Consider the following 26787-nt stretch of genomic DNA (forward strand, 5'->3'; position numbering starts at 1 on the left):
GGACAAAACCCGATTTTCAAATTAATCTTCCATTTTCAAAGGATTGTTAAACAGATGCTATCAACGAAATTATTGATTTTAGAATTAGCCCCAACTCCGACGCGAATATGAAACAATGCATCAATATGCCTTGTTTAATTAAAGCTCTGATTGTGCGTCGGCCCGACCCTCGGCGAGGGCGAGTGTCGACACGAATGTCCGGCCGGCTCACTACAACCAATCACGGATTAACACCCAATTTGCATCCCTTTAAGAACATTTTTGTTTTGGGCGGTGAATATTGCGATATGCTTGCAAGACTTTTTTATATATATAAGTATATATTCTATATTGATATATTAAATACTTTTTCAAACTTTGTTTAGTTCTTTACGAGAAATATATCCATGACTTTCCCAGCTACGGTAAAACTTTTACATATTGGAATAGTGGTTAAAAATAGTTAATTCATCAACCCAACATTACCGGTTCAAAGCCGGGGAAACAAATACATACATTAAATCAAATTTTCTATCTATTCATTAATTACAATAGTATGGAAGTAATACACTTAGGTAAAATAAAGTACCTGATAAAAATACGACTCGGATAAAACGCTCATATTTTTTGTTGAATGCTATAATTTCAATATGTTCTTTCACGCTCATTAAAGTTATATATTTTCCTGGTCACCTTTATATTTGCTGTGAGGTGGTTTCATTTTACTCTTATTTTGTATGTGATATTTTGTATGATTATCTAAGACGTTGAACTATTACACAATGCTACGAACCTCATACAAGCGGCCTGGCCTTTATTTGTAACGATTTTCAAATGTCATCACAGTAATGATCATTTAAATTAATGATATAATGTGAGAAATAATCACAATAACTGTATTGAATAGGAAGTTGCAACGACTTCAGTTTGCAAGGGTCTCGTACTGGATTAAGATCGAAAATGCTGAGAACACACTCATCTACTAACGATAAACAAAAGTTACCAATAACAATAACAGGTCTTTTTATACATTAAAATACATTTATGAGTAAATAGCATAATTCTAACTGTTTATATAATTTGTATGAAATAGATCGGCGATCGGGCAAGCCACCCAATGGTAAGTGGTCACCACCGCTATGTGACAATGAATAGTAGTTACTTGGCGGTAGAATATAATATAATGAGTGGTAAGCTGAGCAGACCTACGGCAATACAAGCCACAGCCCTTCCACCCGGCAAAGGAACGCAGTAGCGTGAGATGTGCATCTCGGTAACGAGCAGACCTTACATCACCTCCGTTGATGTTAATCAGTAGAAAGTAACGCTTAGACAAAACTAGTTTTATCTCGACATAAATACCGAAATTTGTAATTTTTATCACCGGTCATAATTTAACTTGTATTGTTTGCGATCCGGCGGCAGGTCGTTAGCGGTCGCGTTATTATTCAAATATAAATAATACACAATTCCAGAATTTTACAAGAACTAAAGTCAAGATATAGTAGATTTCCTTTAGTTAAGGAAAATCGGAAGCGAATATTTGTATACATGGTATCCTATCAGTCATGTCATCCTATATATAAATCCAATCCAATAAAATAATCAATTTTATTATTCAACTACACCTATAAGGTACTGACTTTTTCATTTGATACTTTAATATAAAATCTTATGAATAAACAATGTCACACATTCGCGAAACATTGAAGTATGATTTAGCTCAAGAGTTTGTGTTCATTAAAATGCATACTGAATAAAAATATAATTGAATACAATTAATATATTCAGTACCGAAAAGTATTCTGTCTGATTATTGGATCTTTTCTCAATAGCCTCCTCCATTCCACATCGGTAAGTACCTTTATCTTAATTTACTTGTGAAATGTCAATCAAAAGTCCCTGACTTAGACTTAACTTGAATGGAGAACATTGTTATGTAGCCAGACAGAGAGGTGTCATGTTAATTAATGATTTTTAAGCAAACGATTTCATTTAAAGATAAAAAAAGCAAAAATAAGTTATCATTTTATTTTATATATTGTAATGCTAATCGCGCTGCAATAACATTTAAATAAAAGCTCGCACATCGCGCGCGCGGCGCGACCGCGAACAAAACTTTCCGCAACACAACGCGGCCAACTTTAAATCACTCTCCGCAACAGCACGCGCGTAACCAAATTTATCTCGCGATATTGTTCGTTCCGACGGTTTGTTTTAAATATCACAATGGACTTGTGCACGGTTAATCTCCGGCGCCCCGCTGGTCTAGTGTCTAGCAGTAGTCCAGTTTATTAGGATTCAAATCCCAGAATCTCTGGTCAAACCAATATAACTGAAAGGCAACATAGTTTTTGTGTTTTTGGCAGAGTTTAAAGTCCCGTACCTCGGATAGATTAAAATACGTCTAACTTTTCTCCGATCACGTCAGAAGTAAGAGAGAGACAGTTATTTACGCGTGTGTAGTATTATTTTAGACGATATATAAATAAACGTAACATATACATAAATGTATATAAATTCGTATACATAAATATTTGTAATCAAATCAGTATCCATTCTTTGAACAAAAACTCAGACCGTCAATTTCTAGTAAAAATGTTTCAACGAACATTCACGAGCGCTCGCCGTACAATGTCAGTGTTGTGTAAAACGGAAACTCGCTCCAGTTTTTTTCCTTTTCAGAAGTTTTCAAGTAAGTGATATTGACGGCACCCACGCTATGAAAAAAAAAGATATCGAACAAAGCGAACTTGTCGAATAATTCACATATTTTTCACATGCAATTCTGTCCCCTTCGCTGAACATCATATGGTTCACTCTACGCTGAAATTGAATATTAATTTACCTCGCGTTCATTGAAAGAAATAATCTGATGTTTTGCTAAAACAAAACACAATCAATCTTCTAAATGTATTACGTTAAACCAGTATCGAAAACGACATTTATTTAATTCCAGTCGGCTCTTAGAAGCACTTTGGAATTATTTTATGAAATATTATCGAAGGTAATGCTACATCGGAGTGCAAATTTTATTAAGAAGAACCAAAATGAAGGAGTAATTTTTTTCTACTAATTAAATAACATCCACGTGTTGGGCTCAAATAAAACCAAAAAATAATAAGTTTTAATTAAACTTATGACGACGGAAATTGGAAACAGTTCGAAGACTCATCGTGAGTACATTATTAACTGCACTGATATATTTTATCTATAACATTTTCTTGGTTACTTATATATTTTCATTTATATCGTAAGTGAAGCCTGTTCCAGAAAATTTTAACCAATCAACTACAGGAAAAAATATTATTCGAGTATTTTAAGTATTAAACTCTTGTTAATGCGGACCTGCAATTTGTGTAATCTGCAATGATATAGTTTCGATAAAAATAAGAAAATATTGCAAGGAACAACGGGAGAAGCTGCGTCGGCAAATCACATTCTTGCCTGAGTGACCTGTGTGTATTGCTGTACGAGCCCACGCGGGCACGATTTTTACATGTCAATTATGATCTGTAGTTTGTATATCTGTGATACCATTTTATTTTGTTTAAGTTCACAGCGTAGATATTATCTTCTGACACAACTTGCTGCTATTGCATAAAAAAATTAATTATCTCACATTTGTAAGAAATTTCTTACACGAGAAAAGTTGCCTTTTCGTGAGATACATATGAGTAAAAAAATGGGTAACGCAACTACTATAAATACACAATACATATATAATAAATATATAATACCATAAAGATACAAAAATAACAGTTACAAAAGATTCTTGGAAGTACAGCTATGTTAATGTAAGCATGTTAACAATCGTCTCCTTATTTGTATCCTTCGAACTGAGACCCGCGTGCGCTCTGTCGATGTCTCCGACGCAGCCCGAGATGCAAAGCAAACAGTTCGAGCAGAACAGCCTCCGGTGCTCAGCAAACGTTTCGTCGTGTAAATATTTCCAATTCGCTGTTTGTTTTCCGATCACAACCCGAGATGGGAACGGCTAAACTTTACTGCGAACACAATGCGCCGTCGCCCCGCGCCTCGTCAGCAATTAGTCATTATGTTTTAATTAGCCTTTGTTACACGCGGAGCGTGATTTGTATCGTTTTTCTTGTGTTGCAATTACATACTTTATACTTTACAGCCACGCAGCGACATCTGCGTCGTCAGGCCAACTCACGACGAGCGACAGAAAACGGCACGTGATATTATGCATTTCAATAATTTAATAGCTATATAATAGCATTTTTTAGGAATGATAAACGATAAATTTATGAAATTCGTAACACATTATACTAAAATATATTGAAGTGAGAGCTCGATATGTACCCACTACTAGGCAAACGAATCCTTGTCTGGTTAAGACTTATCCTTTAGGAAAGGCATTCGTTTTAGAGCATAATCATCTCGCTCTAATAAACGATTTAATTACTATGAAAATATATAAATCTATTGGGAATAACTTTATAATTTGATTTCATTGTCATCATAGAGCAATCAAATATTCAATTGAATTAGGAGTCGACAGCATAAACACAAAGTCATTTCTCATACTCCGAATCTGTCGAACATTAAACCTTAATCTCACAAATCGTGATGTATTAAACGTTCGACGGAATCGCGCCGTCTCGAAGCGACAAGAAAAATCTTCGAACGCGAATGCATCTCCGAGCGCCGCCCCGCGGGAAATTAGCCCGGAGCCAACTTCACGGTGAAAAGTTAATAAATTTCACATGATTGCTCGTACTTTATACGATTATATTTCGCGTCGCGGCCGATCCCTCCTTATCTTATGAAAATACTTTCGTTATTTATTCTTAACTCGTAATTTTTTTACAAACAAATGACATTTACGCAAAGAATATTTTGGCAGTCTCGTGAACATTACGCTGCAAATCAAACTATATTGGCCTTAAACGCCAAAAAACGGCAGAAAATGAGCTAAGCCGACGGCAATATTCTTCAAAGTTGCGTCTTATAATTTGTAGATGTACAGCGACGACAAATATAAAAACATGCTTACAAAAACATCCCTTAGTACGTTTAATTTTAGGCATAGTATTCTACGTGGCTATTTCGCTCAAGGGAGGCTCTGTACGATTTTGAGTGCAGGCGAAAATAGTACTTGTGGTTGTGGCTATATGGGCTATAATAAGTCAAATCCAGTTCACATATGTTCGTCTCTCATTAGGTGGAATGCGCCAGGCTCGTACATCTGTGCCCGCAACAAACGCCCGGCCGCCCTCGGGGGCTGTTCACACTCATCAGACGCTCGGTGTTGTTATATAGTTGAAGACAAACCGTTATTGCTTATTTATCATTCGCTTGCTTCTCATAACATTGGCGTACCAAAAAGTATCTTAAATTATTGCATTAGGTATACTAATTGTTATGGTATCATACAATTGCAAAAACCTAACCTCATTTGATAATAAACAGTTCCAAGCATAAACATTATCCCTGCAAAACGTAAAAACTGCACCTCATTTACTCTGGCTCACTTGCTCTTCAAACCGAAACAGCAACAATTAATTGGTGTATGGCGGTACTATATCAACGCAGTTGCGCAAACAACACCTCAAACATTATAAATAAATAGTACAGGTGATGTATCAATATTTTGTTACGGACCTTTGTAGCTTTTCCCTTTTACCGAATTTTCATTTTCCCCTGGCTTGCTGCGGACGTTGAAATAAGTCGAGTTTCATCTGCGCTAAGCCTTGACTCGACCGAGGCCGATCCGGCTGATCTCGTTATACGAGCCCTTACTTTAATTAATTTGTCATACTTATTTTCACCTTCCAGTAATTTTAAGTCACAGAAGCCCTTCCTGTATTTATTTTGATTCGTCTACAAATATTACTTAAGTATTAACAATTTCATAATAATTAGGATGGAATCCATTGCAATACAATTACATGCACTACAATAAATCTTCCGAACGCTAATTCCCAAACAATTTAGTAGCCATTTAAAGTTATTTCTCTCCTAAAGCTTATCTTCTGAGAATTATTAAATTAAACTCTAAAACATATACAATAAGAGTTATATCACGTGTAAATATAAACGTTTACATGCGAAACAACACGTGTGCAAACTAATTAGCGATGTAGCGACCGCAGTGAAGTTGTTACGAGTTGTATGCAAATAGAAGAACTTCAAGAGTGTTTTACACTCGAAACTACTTTTGAAAAGTTAAAATAAAAGCTACGTTTGTACTTTTTGCGGTGAGTCTAGACAAAGAGTGCAAAAATAAAATGACGTTGCTGTTTGTAGTAAAACGACTCGCGGAGGACGATAAGTCACCCAAACTTGTACGTTCGAGTTGAGCGTTTGCGAGCGACGAACGCAATCGATAATACGTGATCGATGTGACATGGTTCAAGGAGATCTTCTACATTCCTCTATCTATTACTAAGATAAATAAAAAACTAAATTCACTTTATCCAAAAACTAGACTAGTTATTATAGAAGTAGTAACGATCAGGTCAACAATACGCAAAGTGCACGAACGTCAGGAATTTTTCAGTATGGAGACATCGAGCGCTGTTAACCGTTGAAAGCTCTTAATTCTTCCAGCGTTAGTTTGACTACTGAATTTTATATAGAAATATTTCAAAGTATATTTATCATACACAAGTAGTCACAAAATATACAGGCGGGGCAGCTTATGACCACTCCTTGAAAAAATAGAATAGATATATGTTCTGTATTATCTGAATCCAGGGTTTTTATTCGGGACCTAATAGTAAAGTAGGAATTAATAACTAGACTATAAGTTTTTACTACGTTACGTACATATATCATATATTAACGTGTCAATGTGAAACATACCAGTAAAACATATTGATCAGCTCCCAGGGAACCCGGGATTACCAAGGTTGAGCGGACAGCCTAATGACAAGCAGTATTCGTAATTTGGAGTTAGCGGAGCCTCGCCGGCGCCATCGGTTTACCAATAATATTTACAATAAGGCGAATGACCGGCATGTATCGTTAATGCAGAATTAATTCCAATGAAACCTTTTTATGTAATCGTTAGTTGCTTTATTTCATTGATGATCAATTGTTTTATGACATAACATGTGGAGTGAATTCATGAATGATATTATTATAATATTGATGACCCCGTCGTCGAGTAGTGCGTACACCGGTTTCAATGGGTCCCGGTATCGTTTGCCGGCCGAATCGAAGTAGAAATAGTTAGTTTTATGCTGTCTTGGGTCTGGGTGTTTATGGTACCATCAAAAATCAAAATCAAAATATACTTTATTCAAGTGGGCTTTTCCAAGCACTTTTGAATCGTCATATAACAATTAAGTGAAGCTACCACCGGTTCGGAAAGTAGATTCTACCGAGAAGAACCGGCAAGAAACTCAATAGTTACTCTTTTTGCAACATTTAAAAAAAAGTACAGTCATGTTAGTTAATACAATTTTTTAAATTAATATATCCTGCCTGGAAGTCAACAGGTATTAATTCCACGCTTTTTTATCATCTACAAAATCTTGTATCGAATAATACGCCTTTTTTACCAATGTATTTTTTATAAATGATTTGAATTTACGAGACGGCAAAGTTAAAAATGTCTGCGGAATTTTATTATAGAAATGGATACCTTGCCCCAAGAAAAATTTATTGACTTTGCGGAGTCGGAAACTTGGCATTATAAGCTTATCCTTACTTCTAGTGCATATACAATGATTATTATCACTGATTTTATCAAAGTGATCAATGTTACTGTGAATATACATGATATTGTTATAAATATATTGCGACGCAATAGTGAGTATTCTTACTCTGTTAAAAACATCCCGAAGAGAGTCTCTAGCTCTAAGATTATAAATATACCGTCGTTACTTCTGAATCAATTTTATTTTGCCGACTAAAACCTAACTAGTACTTTAAAACGGTATAGACAATCAAATGAAACACAACTAAACATGAAAATTGAAAAAAATAACGAAATACTTTCTAGGTAACGAATTTCTAGTTGTTTAGAACACGTGCATCTTAACCGCTGACTGCGGGTTCAAACCCAAGCAAGCGCCACTGAATATTCATGTGCTTAATTTGTGTTTATAATTCATCTCGAGCTCTGTGATCTAGGAAAACATCGTGAGGAAACCTGTTTGTGTCTAATCTCATAAAAATTGTAACACATGTTTACCAACCCGCATTAGAACCGCCTGGTGGTTCCAAACTCAAACTCAAACTCAAATTCCTTTATTCAATATAGAAGCATTACACTTACTTATTGATTGTCAAATAAACACTACCACCGGTTCGGAAAAAGGAACACCCTGACCTGAGAAGAACCGGCGAAAGAAACTCAGCGGGTTCCTAATATTATGTAATGTGTAAATATGTTCCAAACCTATTCCTAAAGGAGTGAGGATGCCTTAGCCCAGCTGTGGTAAGTTCACAGGCTGTTGTTGTTGCTGTACTTACCAGGCCCTTCTCCGTCATAGTGGAAGTCGTGCAGGTAGAGCGTGCGCGAGTCGACGGCGAACACGCGGCCGCGCACGCCGTGGTGCAGCTCCGACAGCGGCCCGATCTCCTTGCCCAGGTAGTGCGCCCTCGACACCCCTGCGGACGAAATTAATTAGTCTTAGTAATATGATCCATGTCACATTCACAAGGGAATTATATTTAAATTTTTTCAATTTTTTTTTTTTTTATGTTATAGGTTGGCGGACGAGCATGTGGGCCACCTGATGGTATGTGGTCACCATCGCCCATAGACAATGTTGCTTAAAGAAATATTAGCTATTCCTTACATCGTCAATGTGCCACCAACCTTGGGAACTAAGATGTTATGTCCCTTGTGCCTGTTGTTACACTGGCTCACTCACCCTTCAGACCGGAACACAACAATACTGAGTACTGTTATTTGGCGGTAGAATAACTGATGAGTGGGTGGTACCTACCCAGACGGGCTTGCACAAAGCTCTACCACCAAAAAAGATTATTTACGTTAATAATTATTATCTCAATATATATGCACATCAAAATAAAATAATGTACAAATCATAAGCGTGTCAATAAACCTATAAGACAATATTTCTCTTCCCCTATTAATGTCGCAATAAAACTTCCTAGGATTGGCGTAGACAATAAAACCGCGTATTTTGTATATCACTTTTTTATAATTAATTTTAATTTCAAGTAAAGTACATAAAATAAAATACCACAACTAGTACATTAGTTCCTCAATGAACTTTTTGGTGACACGACCTTCAATGCCTTTCAATTTATTTAACCATTATTTGAATATTGGTTTCAGTTATTTGGTTCATTCTTGACAACAGGAAGCTCTAAGAACTGTCATAATATCCGTGATAAACATCTATACGAAATTGCAACGGAATTCGATATTAATTTTATGTTTGCATTATCTTTTTTTTTTGTTAACATAAGAATATATATATACAAATATGTTTGCATGGTATTACAGACATCTAGTTTCAAATAGACATCTAGTTTCAAATAGTCGCTTACAAATAAGTTAAATCGTTAACTCTTATTTTTTGCTCTTATAATTTCTAAATAATCGAATTCGTAACTGAAACTATCAGAAACAATCGGATAACCATCACCGCGTCTGAAACCGGTCCAATAGTGTTCATATCGGTATCTATATCAGAATCGAAATAACGTATCCATAACATCCCTTTGATAACGATAACTATAATAGCGTAATTGCGATCCCGTCTTCACAAGATACAGTTGACTCCGGCCGACGAGAACGAAACATATACGTACGACAGCGGAGAGGCTTCGCTCAGATCGTTGTTGCTACTTTGAAAAAAGTTCACACCTCTTTCTTATTTTCGGATTCTTTTTCTAATTATTTATTTTTCTCTAATATAAATATAAGAAAAATACAGGAACATATCAATTATATGAATAAATGATTTATTCCTTGGAGGACGTGGTTATGGAAGTTATTTCAATACTCTGCTCTTATGCGGGTTGCTAGATTCATACTTGCAATATTTCCTACTCATGTTTTCTTCACCGTCGAGCACGATGTGAGTTTAAAGTATAATACAGGCTTAAGGTCAAGTTAAGAGGGTCCCACCGATGGGCCTTTTCTAATTTATCTGTTAATAGACAGGCTGAAAACCAATGGGCCACGTCGCGTCGGTTTTCGTTATGTGTAGCCGACAAAAAGCCTAATTCTATGTCAATTTCGTGTTACTTAGTATAAGAATGAAGGCAATCTTTCTATTACTAGTTATTCTGATTTTATATTAATCTTTACATTTCGTAAATTCCTGCCGTTGCCAGTAATCGTCGATTAAACGATATAGAATCTAATTTGTCGCAAGGCTATCACAAAGTGTAGTATACAACCTCCTCCATGAACAAAATGTATATTAATACCAACGGTCGTGGTCTTCGATCAAACGGCGTTGAAGTATTTTAATAAGCGTCAAATAGACAGACCGGCATCCATTTTATGTGTGGGTTGTCCGCTGAGTGTGGTAACGATAAATGGTACTACAATTTCTAGCAATAGTTAACCTAACTAAACTACAATATAAAAACTTTTATGTAACTTAGTTTTAGTAAACCTACATGCAATCTCTTTTAGTCGTTTTCTCTCGATAGAATCAATTTTCCGAATCGTAACGCTTGACGAATAAAAATTATAGAATACGAATATTTTAACTTCATTGTATTTAAATTAATGTTAAATACCACAACATTTTAAGGGCGCTCAACGCGCTTAGGTCATAAAAAATACAAATTTTATACGGAGGAAAAGGAAGTCCTCGCTGTGAGCAGCTTTCTCTTCCTCCCTAAACGATCTCAAACACTTCTTTACTCACACACATTCACTTATTTCGATCGTAGAAAGAGAGATCACGTTTCTGTGCTTTGCGCCTGACAGACACACTTACAGTTAAGTGATAAATTACTTTCCCAAACACGGCTTCAATAATAACTTCTCATTTTATTTATATATTTCTTACACTTTCGTTCTATTTGCTTGTTTTTTATTAAATACGAGTTACTAATGTGCTTTTAATGTTCAAACGGGCCGCGTTTGTGACGCAGAATTTCTCAATATAACAAAAGATGCTAAGTTGTAAGGTGGTTCTCATATAAATAAGTCGACAATCAGAATGTACATATGCCCTTGTTATATTTATATCTGTACGTAGGAACGATAAAATGTCAATCGAAGCTTAATGGAATAACTACGGCGTAAGTGTGTCAGGTCGACATCCATTAATTCATCTTAACCGCTAAGTTATGTATCATTATGAAGTTCAGAGCGTATCTGGAGCGAGGTGATCGGAGGACATTTGAGAGGCGACCCTCCGCGCCCGCCGCGCCCCCCGCTACACGCTCCGTCACTTAATAATACACGAACTAGTTTTATTGTCTTAGATATATATTTCTAAGTCTACATATACCACATAGTATAAAACAAGGTCGTTTCGCTGTCTGTTTGTCCCTGTGTTTGCTAAGGTCTTCAAAAATACACAACGGATTTCAAAGCGTTTTTTTATAGATTTAATTTTTGAAACATTCTGCTTATGTATATTGATAATTTTAGAGGTTTCCAATGTGATGTAAATAAACACATATTTTTGCGCTTAGATCGCAAACGCTGCCTGAATCCTACGAGATAGATCAAAATAATGTAAAGCAGTATTGAAAACCTTTAAAAGCTCTGCAAAAAATTCGCAACGCTATAATATGTATACGTCTTACGGATAACTCACAAAAAAGACTTTGTTTTTTTATTTCTTCCCTTTTAACGAGAAAGCTTAATGCTAAACTTTATCCAATTAAGTAGATCAATATGGCCCTTTACAGCGTGTTGTTTAAATGAGTATTATCGCAGATATTACAGATTTAAAATGCAGGAACATTGCGCCTGGTATTGTCTTATAACAAAAAAGCTATAAAGTGAGAGTTGTACATAGAGATATTCTGCAGCAAATTTAGTATCAACATTGCACCCATGCAAGGCCGTATACATTATGTAGTCGAATCCACGCTTAGAATCGTTCCAGGCGTTCGAGTATTACTAACTAACACACACACACATGTCACATATCATGAGATAAAGTATCGAACTTGTATCAAACATGATCGATGCGGAGTGCTAGCTGTTGGTGCTTACAATTATGAGTCTCCGTCAAACGTTGTCGCATTTCACTCACGACGTGACGCATAAGCATTTCGCCCGGCGTCGGCCGCGGCGCGCAGAGCGAAGCGAGCAATTCATCGGCGACACGTAACTGTACGTCTAACGCATTACGCCGGTCCGTCTGTGAAAGTGCTCTCAGGAAAGTGACACGGCCTTAAATGGTTCTTGAAAAACGTTCAGTTGAATAAAACATCATCGCAGCCAGAGATGAAGTTTATAAAGTTTACAAACAAATATGTATGTCGATTGGTATCATTGTATCTTTAGCTTCGTTTGCAATTTAAAAACCTTATCGAAGTAGAGCACTTTTGGTACTAAAGTGTCTATCACTGGTAAGGTATATAGATTCTACTGACAGGAGACTCTTCATCATCAAACGTGATTTTTTATTTACTTAACTTTATTTAACTGAACTATATATGAATACTGTATCGGTAAATTTATATCGGTATGGGGGAATTTGTCATTCATCTACAATTCAATAAAATATATTGAATACACCAAATAAAATAAGCAAATACAGACAAGGAATGTTGCAAGCAAGATCTTACATAATATGATATGTTTATTAAAAATCAATTTTATGCACAAACACAATTTATTATTTAGTAATATGTTTGCACTGAGTCTGTTAAATATTACATTTTTGGTTTCTACTAAACAAAGAAACGGCATCACAATAGTTTACCCATTCATGAAGTTAGAGGCGTCCAATAAATTCCCCCGTTTAATGAAGCCTTTGTAGACGTTTCAATCGTCGACTTGTAACTCGTGATGGAAATTAATCACAACGAGACTGTCGGCTCTTGTTGCGAGTATCGCCGAATGGAATGAATGTTTATGATAAAACTTAAATATTAATTGATAAAAAGCCGGGAAGCTCCAAGTGAAGGAAACGTGAATCTGAAGTTGCTGACACTCTGGGTACTTAACTTGTGTTTATAATTTGTCTCGTGGTCGGCGGTGAAAGACAACACAGAGAGGAAACATGCAATAACGGATTAACTCCTGTCTCCCGTCAACCCCACTACAATTGTGATGAAGAAATGAAATTAGCTTCTAAGAAAGAGAAGACTCCTCCGCCCAGCGGTGGGTCACTCACGAGTTTTTACTTTTACTTTAATATGACGATGACTACAAAGATCCCTAAGCTTAGATTTACAATGATTCTAATTTTAATTAATTATAAATTCGATTGCCACGTCAGTCCTCACAGTTGTATAACTGTATTTACATTAAACTATTCCACTCGAAAACACATTATGGAAAAATTCAACTCGATTACACATTTAATATACATATTTCATTCGACATTCATTTAATATGAAAACAAACAGAATTCGGTAGGAATTCCTTTCATCCGATGAGACGTACTTTTGTGTGAGGAGAGACAATACGTTCATCAGAAATCAATTCGTAAAACCCAATCAGCAATTCTCAATCACTCCTGTTTTAAAAACTGTAAATTCTAAAATTCCTGCAGTCGAATATACACTCTATTTTTCTCGCCATGAAATACAAAATCATATTTCTGCTTGGAAATATTCGACGGCTACATGATACGTACGTGCATATATTCATATTATGGCTTTATTCTTAGGGCGTTGGACGTATGTTTCTAATGACAAAATAATTATCGAATTTGAGCTCTAATTTAGCGCAATAAAGCACAATTTTGCTCGGTGAGCTAGTTTAATCCGTGTATTGAAAATGCAAAGGTCGAAAGCTATAGGCGTTGAATACGTGCTAACGAACCCAAATGCATCGCTGAAACTACGAGCTCCCTTTTGTGAAATTCAGTTTTTGACGCTGTTTTTATGCTCTCTTCACACTTGGCGCACAAATCTTAAGCAATAGACGACTCTATGACGACTGCTTATATGGCCGTCAGCGAAATAATATCAATTTAAAATGTATTTACATTCGAGGTAATGATAAACTTTCATAGTTATATCTCTACGATGAAAACATTTCATTCGAGTTGGAGTGCGCTTAGATAGTAAATATCTTATGCAAATTTATAAATAGCGTGTGAAACATCAATAAGAATATCTTTATTATTTAAGCATTCTAATTTTAATCGAGACTCATTTCAATGTAGACCGGACCACGCGATCGCAAGCGTTGCTTCTAAAGCCGTTGGCAGTTTCTGCATTCGCAACTCTTTAGTACCTACGAATGTTCACAAGGAAAAATAGCAATATTTATTTTAAATATTTACAGACAGCTCAGTATGGAAGTGTTCGTATGTTTCTTAAAGAGTAAAGCCATTATTATAAAACATAAAACGTTTAATATGATTGCGTTTACGAAACTGCAGTGATAATTGTATTTTGATTACTATCCGAGCTTTATTTTACGACAGTAACTGTAATTTGGAATACAGTTTCGGCGATTTTATTTGTGCAATCAAACATTAAAATATCATCTCGTGCGTTATTGGCGGAAACGTTTCAATTATTCAGTCGCTCGAAGGGACACGTGACGTAAATTACTTTGACGTTTTGTAAAATTAATTCAACTGAGACTTGAAATTTAATTTAGATCTTTGTTTCGTAATGTCGTCTACGTTAACGATGACGTCAGATAACACGTAGGTAATCTATCTATACTTCTACAGATAATAAAATTAGCATGTCTCTTTGTAATTAAATAACCGCTTCTTGCTATATGCTACCTTTTATACAGGGTACATATATTAAAATAAAATTTTTGTACCTAACCAAAATAATTTGTTATGTCTGGTAAATAGCTGATGTAATAAGTAACTTAAGGCTACTTTTATTTTAGAATTACATATTAATAAAGACATCCTACAATGTCCAAATAATCCCGCGCATCCACCGTCCCGTCGACTGTCTCCCACTAACACAGAATTAATAAGTTATAGTAATATCTACGAACTGAACAATACATATTTTTTGAATTCAAATTCGATCAAAGTCGCGAGCACAGCAGAGTCGTTAAACAATACGTCTAGTTTTAAAGCTTATTTGTGTCTGTATAATTAATAAATTGTATAAAATTAAGAAAAAATAATCTTAATTTAAATGCCTCGTGGACGTCATAAAAAAACTATTGTAATATTCAATAATAATGATCAACCAAGCAGAAAAATGAGAAAAAGATACTATGTCATAATATATTGTATAAAAGTTGTTATATTTTTAAACATATGTTTTTTTTGTTTTGACGATAAAATCGCTTTTGCTCATTAGCTAGTTCGTTTGCTATTTACCCTGAAACGTGTATATAATAACAAAGCGCTCTCCGTGGACATATTTCGCCGCTATCAGAGAGAGTGATCGCGTCCATGTGGAAAGTCACCGCCGTCGAGGTGAATGTGTGTGACGTAACCGCGGGCGGAGACAGGCGTCTTCATACCCCAACTAATTACCGCAGGACTGCAGCTTCACTTTTAAACCATCTTGTTTATGTAAATATTACCTTTAATCTTAATTGTATTGCGTAATATTTGTATTAAGTTTTATATCACATGTCATAAAAATATGATTTCAACTATATGCTCGTTAAAATAAATATATAAAATAATATCTGTATGTCTTTGCGTTAAAATGGTGTCACATTTCAAATAGAGAATGATGAGTCAGTTGACAGGTTTTTATTGTGCTATTTAGTCACAGACGGCTCTGGGAGTAATTGTAATAATCTGGCTATATACGCTGTTGTCGTATTCAAAGAACACAAGCTTTATGAAATACTTAGAACATTTTTTACCAGTTTGTAAAAAATAATTTAGAAAAAGCTTATTTCATAAACACGTATAATATTGACAAATTTGGTGCTATTTTGTCTGATGACCTTTGACCAGCCAGCAACGGTATATTTGTGTCTTTAAAGGCTCATTACTGTAAATTGGAAATATAATTAACGTACAATGCAATCCCGTAAAATGTTGAGGTGTTTTACTTTAACAATGCAAATGCAATGAGACACATTCGCCGTCGCAGAGGCAGCGAGTGCTGAGAGTCGCGTCTGTCGTCGCTGTCCGCTTGTGACGACATTAAATAATCTAAGAGTGTCTCATCGCGCGGTACTTTCTCGCACTCACTTTCTACGAATTCTTGTGTTATTACTGCACTTGCGCTCTTGCAACGAGAATGTGTGACGCGCGGCAGACTCGCGGGCTCGTGTGCACTTATGTCATCGTTACAGGTTGAATCAGTTTTGAATTGTATACGGGCAAGAAACTTTTTACTAAATTTTATTATTTTAATTCTTCTTATGTTAGTTGTGCAGCAATGCTTGAATTGTTCTGGGAGTAAAGTGTCACCGTAAAGTGGAGCGACGTGCCGACGTGATTTGTAAGAATAATTTTATGAGCGCCGAGCACGAGTGTGTCACGCTTGCGTTTCATCTAATTGTAATATTGTCACAATAATAATTTAAACTGAAATAATATGTTTCTTTCGAAACAATGCATTCCTATGAAACTATAAAATAGTTTATTTTATTGTAAAACTAGTAATCTTGGATATTATACATAACATAATAGCTACATTTACGAGAACGTTGATAAGAATTCCGTTAATGATGATTAATCTAAAGAAAGACTTCAACGCGCTCAATACATTTAAAGCTTATTGATCTCTGAAGTAACTTTGTGTCAACTGTTTCTATCGGAGTGAGTTGGCTCCGGTCTCGAAGAATGCATTTGAAACGAATTGATGGCCCTCTGGTTATCTTTAGTCGCAGTCTCCTCGTTGAACTGGGACCGTACAAACGTCGACCGTCTATTTAGAATTATAGTAACTGACATAATATCTATTGGAGGAGCGACAGAATGACAAATTACATTTACGTAATATTTAAAAGCGAAAAATTACTGTCATATTAATGTAATACTATTAATACGGTGTCATGTATTTATAAATAATGACGTCAGGGAGCAGGTGTTCTTTGCAAAGTATCGTATTATAATTACTAGTTTTATGAAATCATAATTTTGTTAAAATGAAATTTGATCGAATTGCTTATGATTAAATCTCCGGGCGGTCTCCTACGTTTTGTAGACCAGTTTAACATCTTACAACAATTCGTTATTTACAAACGCACTAGCTGTGACCCGCGATTACTGGTATAGGTTGACGTCTGTAGTTGGTCAGCTTGTTGGCGTCGCAAAGCAAACTCGTATCGGCTGTAATCTTTGCTAATAAATGAACTATTGTTTATACCAGATTAATAGTTCTCGAGATAAGTGCCTTCGAGACAATGGGGAGTGACAACGCGAGGGGAGTCTACATCCAGAAGTCGTTCTGCTAAAAATGATGCAAAGAAATAAACTATTAAAAATCCTATGTATAATTTTTTTTATTAAATAATGCAGATTAAAGTTATATTACTAACAATCACTACTCTCAATTCCCTTTATATGAAGTTGTATAATTTTATGAGTCTACACTGTAACGGAGTTCTTACCCGCGGTGACCGAGGGCGGTAAGTCACTAACTTCTGAACTGACAACTTCGCTTGTTACAGACTTACCGACTTTTTTAGCGTATATTTTTTTTTTATTCAGAGTTTTTTATACTTTAAGGACTTCACCGATAAGGATGGTAACTATTTAAGTAGTCCTCTAAACAGACGTTACGTAAATATGATTCGTCTGTGTATTTATTTTACGAAACTAAATAAGAGTAAAAATATTTACTCTTTCAATACATTAAATAAATAAAAATTTACATCATAAAATAAATCGGATGGATTCAATATAAACATCGTTAACAAATAAATATTTTTTTATTTACCAATTTTAGAGGGCGGACGAATAAATAAACATGCTACAGTAAAAGTATCTACCAGTAGTAGTCGACGTATAGTCTATAATATATTATATTGATTAATTTCGTTTCATAATTTTTTTTACAAATTATAAAGCTAATAGTAACAAGTAGTATTCATATTAGCGGAGGAGGACGATTTTTTTTTAACTTCGTTATCTGCGCCGAAGGATCCTATTACGTATGACTCCTCATTTCACATAATTTTTAATGTCACCACCACACGAGGAGCGGCGTGGCGCAACGGCGTCTGCCGGCGGTTCCCACCGCGTTGGGAAACTCGTCGACAATACCGCGCTTGTGTAACGATTATATTATGAGCCATGAATGACTCTTTTTACATTTGATTGGCTTTATGCTCTTTTTATTTGGGAAAAGAAGTCCGTTATACAATATTCGAAACAAAGCAAATATTTACATAACACGTAGCCGGTACAGATTGTTCGTCCGGCGCCGCTGCGTGCACAAGTGTACCCGTTAGTGTGTGTGGGTGGAACTCTTAGACTCGTTCAATTTCAAGCGAGCTTCATCGCATCTTTGAGGGTCCAAATACCGTCCCTTCCTGCCCCAGTCTTGCTCTTTGTGACATTCCTCGAGCGCTCGTAGTTTGAATTTGTCTTGTCAAGAGACTTTTCATTTATGACTTCACTCGTATACTTCCTTCCTTGCAGAATATCTATACATATTAGTAAAATTGGAGTGTCTGTTTGTAATATTAAAATAACCCTTTTTTACTCAACACATATGTATTTATACACGGTACATATAGCAAAATATTTTTTTACAATTACTGTCGGTCTGTCTGTCTTTCTGTTTGGTCCGGATAATCTCTGAAAAGACTGGACCGATTTTGACGGGACTTTCACTGGCAGATAACTGATATAATAGGGAATAACTTAGGCTACGATCATTATTTTTTTTATTTTATTAATTCTATTATATTATTAATATATATTAATTTTATTATATTAATTCTTCAATTTACGTAAATATAATATAAAAGGAGATGATTTTTAAAAAATCGAAATTTTCCGAAGAAAATATTAAACAAAGACGGAGAATATTTGTTTTAAAACAATATTTTGTTTTATAATTAGTCCAAAAGCGTATAAAATTCATGAATACATTTTCTAGCGTATTTTCTGCTTTAGCTCAGAGAACAGGGACCATCTCATCTCAAATACTTTAATTCAATTTGCGTTTGAGTTAACAATACGATTCCATATACAGCTTACATCTCCTTGTTTTTCTTTGCAATGATTTTTCGTAACTTTTTGTGTTACGAAATACAACAATTCCAAAATGAATATTCGCAAAGTGCTTAACCCTAAATTAAATCAAGAGTTCACTTATTAAGTCGCCGAGGTGGTTGCGTAACCGACGCGAACGAAGGTAGTAAAAACTTTTCACAATCCTTTCTAATCAAACGCTCGTAATACGAAACAAGAACGAGCGATGTGGGATAATGTCGATGGACCGCTGCGAGTACCGTTGCCTCTGACCCACTGGTTGCGAGGAATGCGCCGCCGTACACTGCCGACTCTGCTGCTCGCTTCGTAGACACCCGCCAGCCCGGCCGGCAATGGACGAGGACCGCTGTGACCGATAGATGTGGCCGAGTGGCGCGCTCGATGCATGTTATCACACATCTAGAACACTTTTGAGTCGATCTTTGGCGATTTCTACAACGGCACTCTTTATTCCCGGCCTCGTAGCGTACGGGGCTTGCTTTGAATTACAACTTACATTTAACAGCTTATTGTATGTAGAGTATAATTTTATACTGTTTTATTGTTATATTAATATTGTTGGATTTGAAGCGTTTGTAATGAGACACAACCGTATATCTACTAATAAAGAAATAATATAATCATTGTAATCATTCTAAATCGCAATGACCTTTCCCGGGGCTCACTCGATATGAACGTATTGATCAATGTATGCTTTCAATACTATCATGTTACTTTTTGGAAAGAAAATAAAAAATATTTCCATATTAATAATATCTTGTTCAAACATGCAGCGCCTCAGCGGAGGCCTCACCAGCCGCGGTCTACATTCACTTCTATTTTTGCTTCGAACCGATTATCGAGCAAATAAAAAATATTATTGTATCTGTCACTTTTACTTGAAAATATTTTTTGTGTTCGCAAAGAATTGTATTCTGTTCACAGAGACGTGAACATCGATTCAATTAATTTGAATTAAATTTCTTATAATTAGTTTGCCTTTCTCGGCTCCGCGTCGCGTCGTGGGAATCGCCGATTGTGAAAGTTATGGTGGATGCAGGCGAAGGTCACGCTTTGATTGATCGTCTCCGCGAAGAATTCACGGACGGAGATGACTTATTAAACATATCAGATTTCAGCTCAGCGCACGGACATGAAAAGATCTGGGCGAGCCGCTCACATACAGAACATGTTACTACTCCAAGTACTTTTGGCAATTTATTTTTAATCGTTACAGCCTGTAACGGTCCCACAAGTGGACTAAGATGCCCTCTCCTTTTCGAGGAAAAGGCATAATATGGCATAAAAACGCGTTATTTTTAATTGTAGCATATTTGTAATGAAGTATCTCTCATATAAATAGATGTACATAATTATAATACACCGTTATGTATAACCCTAATCCGGCTCAACTAATTCTAAGAACTCCAATTTCAATCCCACATATTCTAACACACTGGAATTACAACCCACATTCCCTTCGTAACCTCGCTCGGAGCGCGTTAGGGGTTTATAGTCGCCTTGCCTTAACCTTGATTCGTTTAACTTCCGATACCAGCAATCGCTTTAGTGAGTGACTCGGTAAAGCTATCGCTCGCAATCATCGGTAACAAACACTTTGTCAGCGCGCTCCACGTTTCGCTACAGACCTGTTTGATAAAGGTTTTCGTTTTCACTTAAAACGGGACGAAGTTCTCATATTCTGTTTAAAAATTAATCGAGCGCAAAAGTTAAAAGTTTTGAGTAGAGCTTCTATTTAATTTATGTACGATAATGTAAAGGTCAACGTTATCAAAACATGCATAACTGCTTACACAATTTCAGCTGATGGGTGTTTGTGGAAATAGTTTATAATTCTATTGCGAGAAATGTTGTTCAATAACAGAAAGTTACATTTTTCAATTTTTATCTTGTCCGGGAACTTTTGTTACCGTAAGACGAGACCTTTCCGTGATAACCTTCCCGTATTCTAACAACATTAATCGTAATCGAAGCATTTGGCTGGCGTCAATTAATATCAAATATCGCCAAAGCTTAAGCATTAGCAGCGTTCGTAAACACCGACGAAAAGAGACAAAAAGCTCCGCCAGGAATGTTGGCGCCGCCGTTAGCGATACCGCCGCGAAACACGAGAGGCCCGCGTCCGCTGCGGTCGTTATTGAGGATAGTAATTTAGCAACTCCTATTATTATTTGTAATACTTATTAACTGCACTCAATCGATGTAGGACGGAACTACGGAATAAATCCCACAGAGTATTTCCACACGTACACATAAAAAAGCGGGATACCGGCGGTTTCTTTTTTCCTAAATTGTAAATTCATTATTGTTTTTGTAAAGGCGAGTAAGGATCTGATATATTTTCACACTCTATTATCTATATATACTTGTAAGTACACAGACATATTTTCTTGAACTTTGGTAAATTTACAAATATATAATACCTAAACTATACACGCATACAACGATGTGAAAGTCCAGGCTTTGGGGTTTCGTCGTCGTCCTCACATACGCTGCACGTCTTAATTATAAAATTAAATAATTGCTTAATTAAAATCTTCCACTTTTATGCACACGAATTAACAAATAACCAAATAATATTAAATTAGTTGAAAGTTTAATTGTGTTACAATAACAAGTAAAGACAACAATTAAAAAGTTAGAAGCAATATTGTATAATGTTCTATTATGTGTGATTGTAATTATGTAATAACAGCCTGTAAGCGCCCTTGCTGATCAGTTACCCTCTGCTCGTGGTAATATTGTATTTCATAGAGAATTATATACAAATAAATAGTTATCGCCCGCGGCTTCGCTCACGCTTTATGTGGTTGGTTGTCATGTGTCAGGCTAAAACGTAGCCTATGCCATCCTCGAAGTTCAAGTGTGCTTCAAAAAAAATTTCATCAAATTAGGTTCATTGCTTTGGTCGTGAAAGAGCGACAGACAGATTTACTTTCACTTTCATAATATTAATATAGAAATATAGATTAAGTCATTCCTTGAAAACATTCATTGCTTTTCTATTTGTTCTCTGAGTGAAGTAATAAGGCTGCTGAGCGCCACACGAATACGCTCCGCTCGCTCCCGATCCCGGACTCCATGTCACTTGTACCAGCTCCGCGCGATTTACATACGCCGACATTTGGCGTTAAGTTGTTAATATTAAAATATGCACCGCCGGCACTTCTAACGCCACAATATTTTAAAATATCATCTTTTTTCAATAATCCTCGCTCTCGTAACGCCGTGTTAATTTTGTGCGATTTTCCGCATACTTACTTTTACAGCATTAACTACACAATAAAGGCCAAATCTTTCAAAGATATGGTCTGGTGTCCGCGAATCTTTACATGGTATAAAACGAAGCCTCTTATGCTTAGATCTATAAAATAACACAACGGGTTTTGATGTTGTTTTATAGATATGTATAATGCAAGCACAATGTTGTGGAGAAACACTGATTATTTTAGAGTTTTCCTAAGTGATGTCGTAATTAACATATTTCTTGCGCTTACATTGCAAACGTTGGCTCAACCCTAGGAGGTACAACAAAATAATGTTCTACAGCTTGTACACCTTTAAAAGGTCTTCAAAAAAGTCCACGATGGTACATGCCTATCTCTTAGGGATTGACCTTTACTTTTTACGAGATATAATGGCTTATTTCCGAAGCGATTTCAAACAATACAGCATCAATCCTCACCCATTGAATACATCGTACATTTAATGTAGATCAATATGGCCCGATACAGCTTGTAATTTTAATGAATATATTCGAAGATACTATAGATTTAAAACACAGGGACATAGCAGTTTGTATTGTCTAATTACAAAAAAGCTGTGAACGTTATTCTGTTATATATTCAGTATTAGCACTGCACCCGTGCGAAGCCGGGGCTGGTCACTAGTATTCAATAAAAGTTAAGCTTTTGAAATATTCTCTGGTATTATTTAAACAAGAATGCAGAATATTGCAGTGGACTAAACGCGTCTGTCTCTTGTGTGTTAAAGATCTCCATTAGCGTTTATAACACACTAGCAACTCGCCCCGGCTATGCACGGTTGCAATGTTGATACTAAATATGCTACAGAATTAGTTTATCTACGACATCGCATTAGAAACTTTTATAATTATTAGTATTTCTTTGCTATATTGTCCATATATTATATACAAAAAACCTTCCTCTCGAATCACTCTATCTACTGAAATAAACTGCATCAAAATCAGTTGCGTAATATGAAAGCAAGTGACTTTTTTATACTATATAATGATTTCGCGAAGCCACGAATGTGGCGGACATACATTCGTGGCTGCTAGGACAGCATAGGAAAGCCCATATGAGTATCGCAACACTCGAGTTCATATTTACTTATCGAGTTACTGATTCACAAAAAATCATACTTTTCTCTTATTTATTTAAGTTTTTTAAATAAAGTTCTTTTCGTCTAAAAGATGACCTTTGCGTTTTTTCAACTCAAACATTATTAAAACTATAAATTTATTTCTTTGTATTGCGTGTTCTCCATTACACAAGACTTAAATAATATTTGCATTTGTATCAGTGACTAAAATAATGATTTTAAAAACCGTATCGTAAAATTATATGATATGTAATAATCTTAAAAATAAAGCACCGTCGTTAATTTTTGTTTGCACGAGTATTTTATGTGCATAAGAATTCTCGCGAAATGACTTCTTTTGTTGTATAAAATTTATAACTCGTATAATTATTACAATTCTTTTCGTATATATAATACACTAGTAATAATATGTCAACTTTTGAAATCTGAACAATCGGCTACGTAGATTAATTTGAAAGCGTCAACTTCATAGCATTCATTGTTAGTGATCCGTTTTAGAAAATAAAAGTTAACGCAAAGTGAACCGCAACCTGTCCGGCGGACCGTTTTTGACTTTCATCTCGCGGCGCGGCGGTGCGCTGTAGTGCAACCCTCTCATGTTTGGTAATACCGTAACAATAATAACACACAGGTGCTATTTTTTGAAATATTATAATTTGTATAATTTCAATATTTCAAATGGTTGCGTGATGTGTGTCACTTCGAGCTTCCAAACTCCGAGCTGCTTCTGAGAGTTTTTCGACTGTAACCTAACAGCTTTTAGCGGCCCGATCTGGGAGTGAGCCCTGACTTTATGACTAGTCACTAGACCAACGAGGTAGCTAAGGTGCTCTATACTGATCAAATTCTATAGAAGCTTTTCGAAATATTAATTATACTGAAAACAGTCGACAAGAAACATCGAAGAAATCGAAAATATATCTTGCAGATATACATATGTTGTAAAAGTACACAGAATGCATGGTCGTACGAGCTGACGTCAGGAACGAAACATCTAATTTGAATAATTAAACGTCCATAGACGGGAAGGTTGTAGGCCATATAACTTTATGACTCGACCCCGATGATGGGAGCAGAGAGCAGAGACCACAAACTATGAAACGGGCGAGTACATTCCAAAGGTAACGTGGACGAAACCGTGGGACGCAGGTCGTATAGTATGTATAATTTATTTAATGTAAACGTGAAACTAAATGAATCTCCCGCAGTCGGCGCGTCTGTAAGGTTTCAGTTCGGTCGCGGTGATCGCTTGTCATTGAACTTTGTGCTCGAACTCCGAACGTTCATTATTATTTTCTTACTTGTTAAAAATTACGACATTAATTACGAGTGACGACATCTCGTACCGCAACATCTTATATCCCTTTAAAAGCATTCGAATAGCTAAGGATTGTGAGTGACTCACAGACGGAGAAATCAAAGCACTCGATAAGGACTCCCTCGTGAAACGAATTTTCCGTTAAAGTCATTTCGTTAGGTTTTGACATCTATCCGTCGCATGTAGTTGTACGAACATTTACACTCGTAGTATTATCCGAAACGTTAGAGCCGCCCTAAATTAAAGGTTTATAGCTACTTTAAAACTTCGATCCGATAGCAAACTACAGTAAATTTCTTGTGACGTAATTAATAGGCAGCGGCGCCGCGGTCAACTTTCCTTGTAACTGTTACGGCGGTCCCACACTCAGCGAATTAGTTTTACTGGAATCTGTCTAGTTTAAAGAAACAAAGTTACTGCATGTAACTACATCAAATCTACTCTTATGGAGCTTTTTTTTATCAAACTACTTATTTCAACCTTTTTTTTAGAATGACTCGAATTAATTTACGATGAATTAGTTTAAATTGTATGTGTTCCAAAACATGAAACATATTTGCATGTGAACGAAATAAACAAAAAGACAAAGTTTATTAATGTTCAATCGCAAGCCCATTGTGTGCGGTGTTGGCGCAGCGCACCGAGAAGTTCCCAATAAATGTAGACTAATACACGCGATAGTTCGGCGCCGCCCAGCGAACTACTTTTGCAGAAGCAGCGGTTCGTATCCGTTTTAAGTTATTTGTAATCAGTGCCCGGGTCTTGCTTCGAATAAACTTTACATCGCACGATTTAAATATTAACGTGCAAACTTCGACTCGAATGACAATATATGATATCCCAACCTGTAATTGTCATGAATTATTGGATTTTAAAGAGCCTTGCCTTTTTTGACCGGCCTCAGCAACTTCAAATCACAGCGTTAAAGAAACTTGGATAAAAACTCACTGCATATATTTTGTACAGTCAACGGGATTTTACTATTACAATAAATCTTCAAGTTGGCTGAGAACGAATTAGACAGTTTTTAGAACGTAACTTTATATAAAACTTTACAAAACGCGACTTAAATGAAACGCTTCAATTAACGTTACGCTTTTTCTACTTTGATTAGAGCTACATCTTTGTAGCTTATTTTATCGCATTATGGTTCTCTTTTTTTAGATCCCTAGTAGAATTGATATTCTTATAACTTATTGTGTTATTACGATTCGCAAAATTAAGGAACAGTTGCTAGATATATATATATATTTTATAATTATGATACTCCCTTACTGACGTTAAAAATTTTATAGTCAATAAACACATTAAAAAATAACTTGTACTCCAAACTTTTAATTGAGTTTTAAACCAAGATCAAATTAAATATAATTAATAATATTAGGCATAATAAATTAAAATAATATTTACCAATGCATAGTAGCAGCGCGAACGCCGCGAAACGCATCACGATTAATATAAAAAAATCACTTTAGAATAAATACAAGGATCGTCGGACACGGTTGTTGTGCGCACGCGCTAGCGCCGGCGCGTCGCGATAGACTGGCGGAGAGTGCGCTCTGCGCTTGCGCAGGTTATGCTAACGAGATGCGATTAGATGCTGCCCGTACGCTTTAAGAAATCTCATCAAATTGCTCTGCACATGTCAGAAACACAAATACATATGAACGATTTAAATGATAAAACAAACATAAAAAAAAAAACAAAAATTGACAAAATGCAGCTTTTCCTAAGTTATTTTATTCGAAGGTCATACAAGTCTAGTTACCAGCTATAGTAATAGTTTAATGTGGTGGAAGATTAAGGTCTAATTAAATGGTTTGAAGGGAAGTGAGTCAGCGCTACAAAAGACACAAAACATGTCTTCTTTTTATGGTGGCAAGGTGGCAAGTTACTACCCGCACTATCCTACGATTGTCAAACTTG

The 26787-nt window shown here is 35.8% G+C and overlaps 1 protein-coding gene across 2 annotated transcripts in view; it reads right to left on the reverse strand.

Annotated features, from left to right (window-relative positions):
• The window catches only part of LOC124539678 (protein Skeletor, isoforms B/C), an 80625-nt gene extending 54196 nt beyond the window's left edge, over positions 1-26429 (reverse strand). For both annotated transcript variants that reach the window (XM_047117000.1, XM_047116999.1), the window contains exons 1-2: positions 26272-26429; positions 8428-8565 (exon numbers count right to left, since the gene is read on the reverse strand). In XM_047117000.1, the coding sequence (XP_046972956.1) occupies positions 8428-8565; positions 26272-26308 (175 nt within the window). In that variant the 5' untranslated portion in view covers positions 26309-26429. The remainder of the gene's footprint in view (positions 1-8427; positions 8566-26271) is intronic.
• Positions 26430-26787: the final 358 nt, after the last annotated feature.

Source organism: Vanessa cardui, chromosome 23 (genome assembly GCF_905220365.1).
Source record: "Vanessa cardui chromosome 23, ilVanCard2.1, whole genome shotgun sequence".
NCBI classification, from domain to species: domain Eukaryota; kingdom Metazoa; phylum Arthropoda; class Insecta; order Lepidoptera; family Nymphalidae; genus Vanessa; species Vanessa cardui.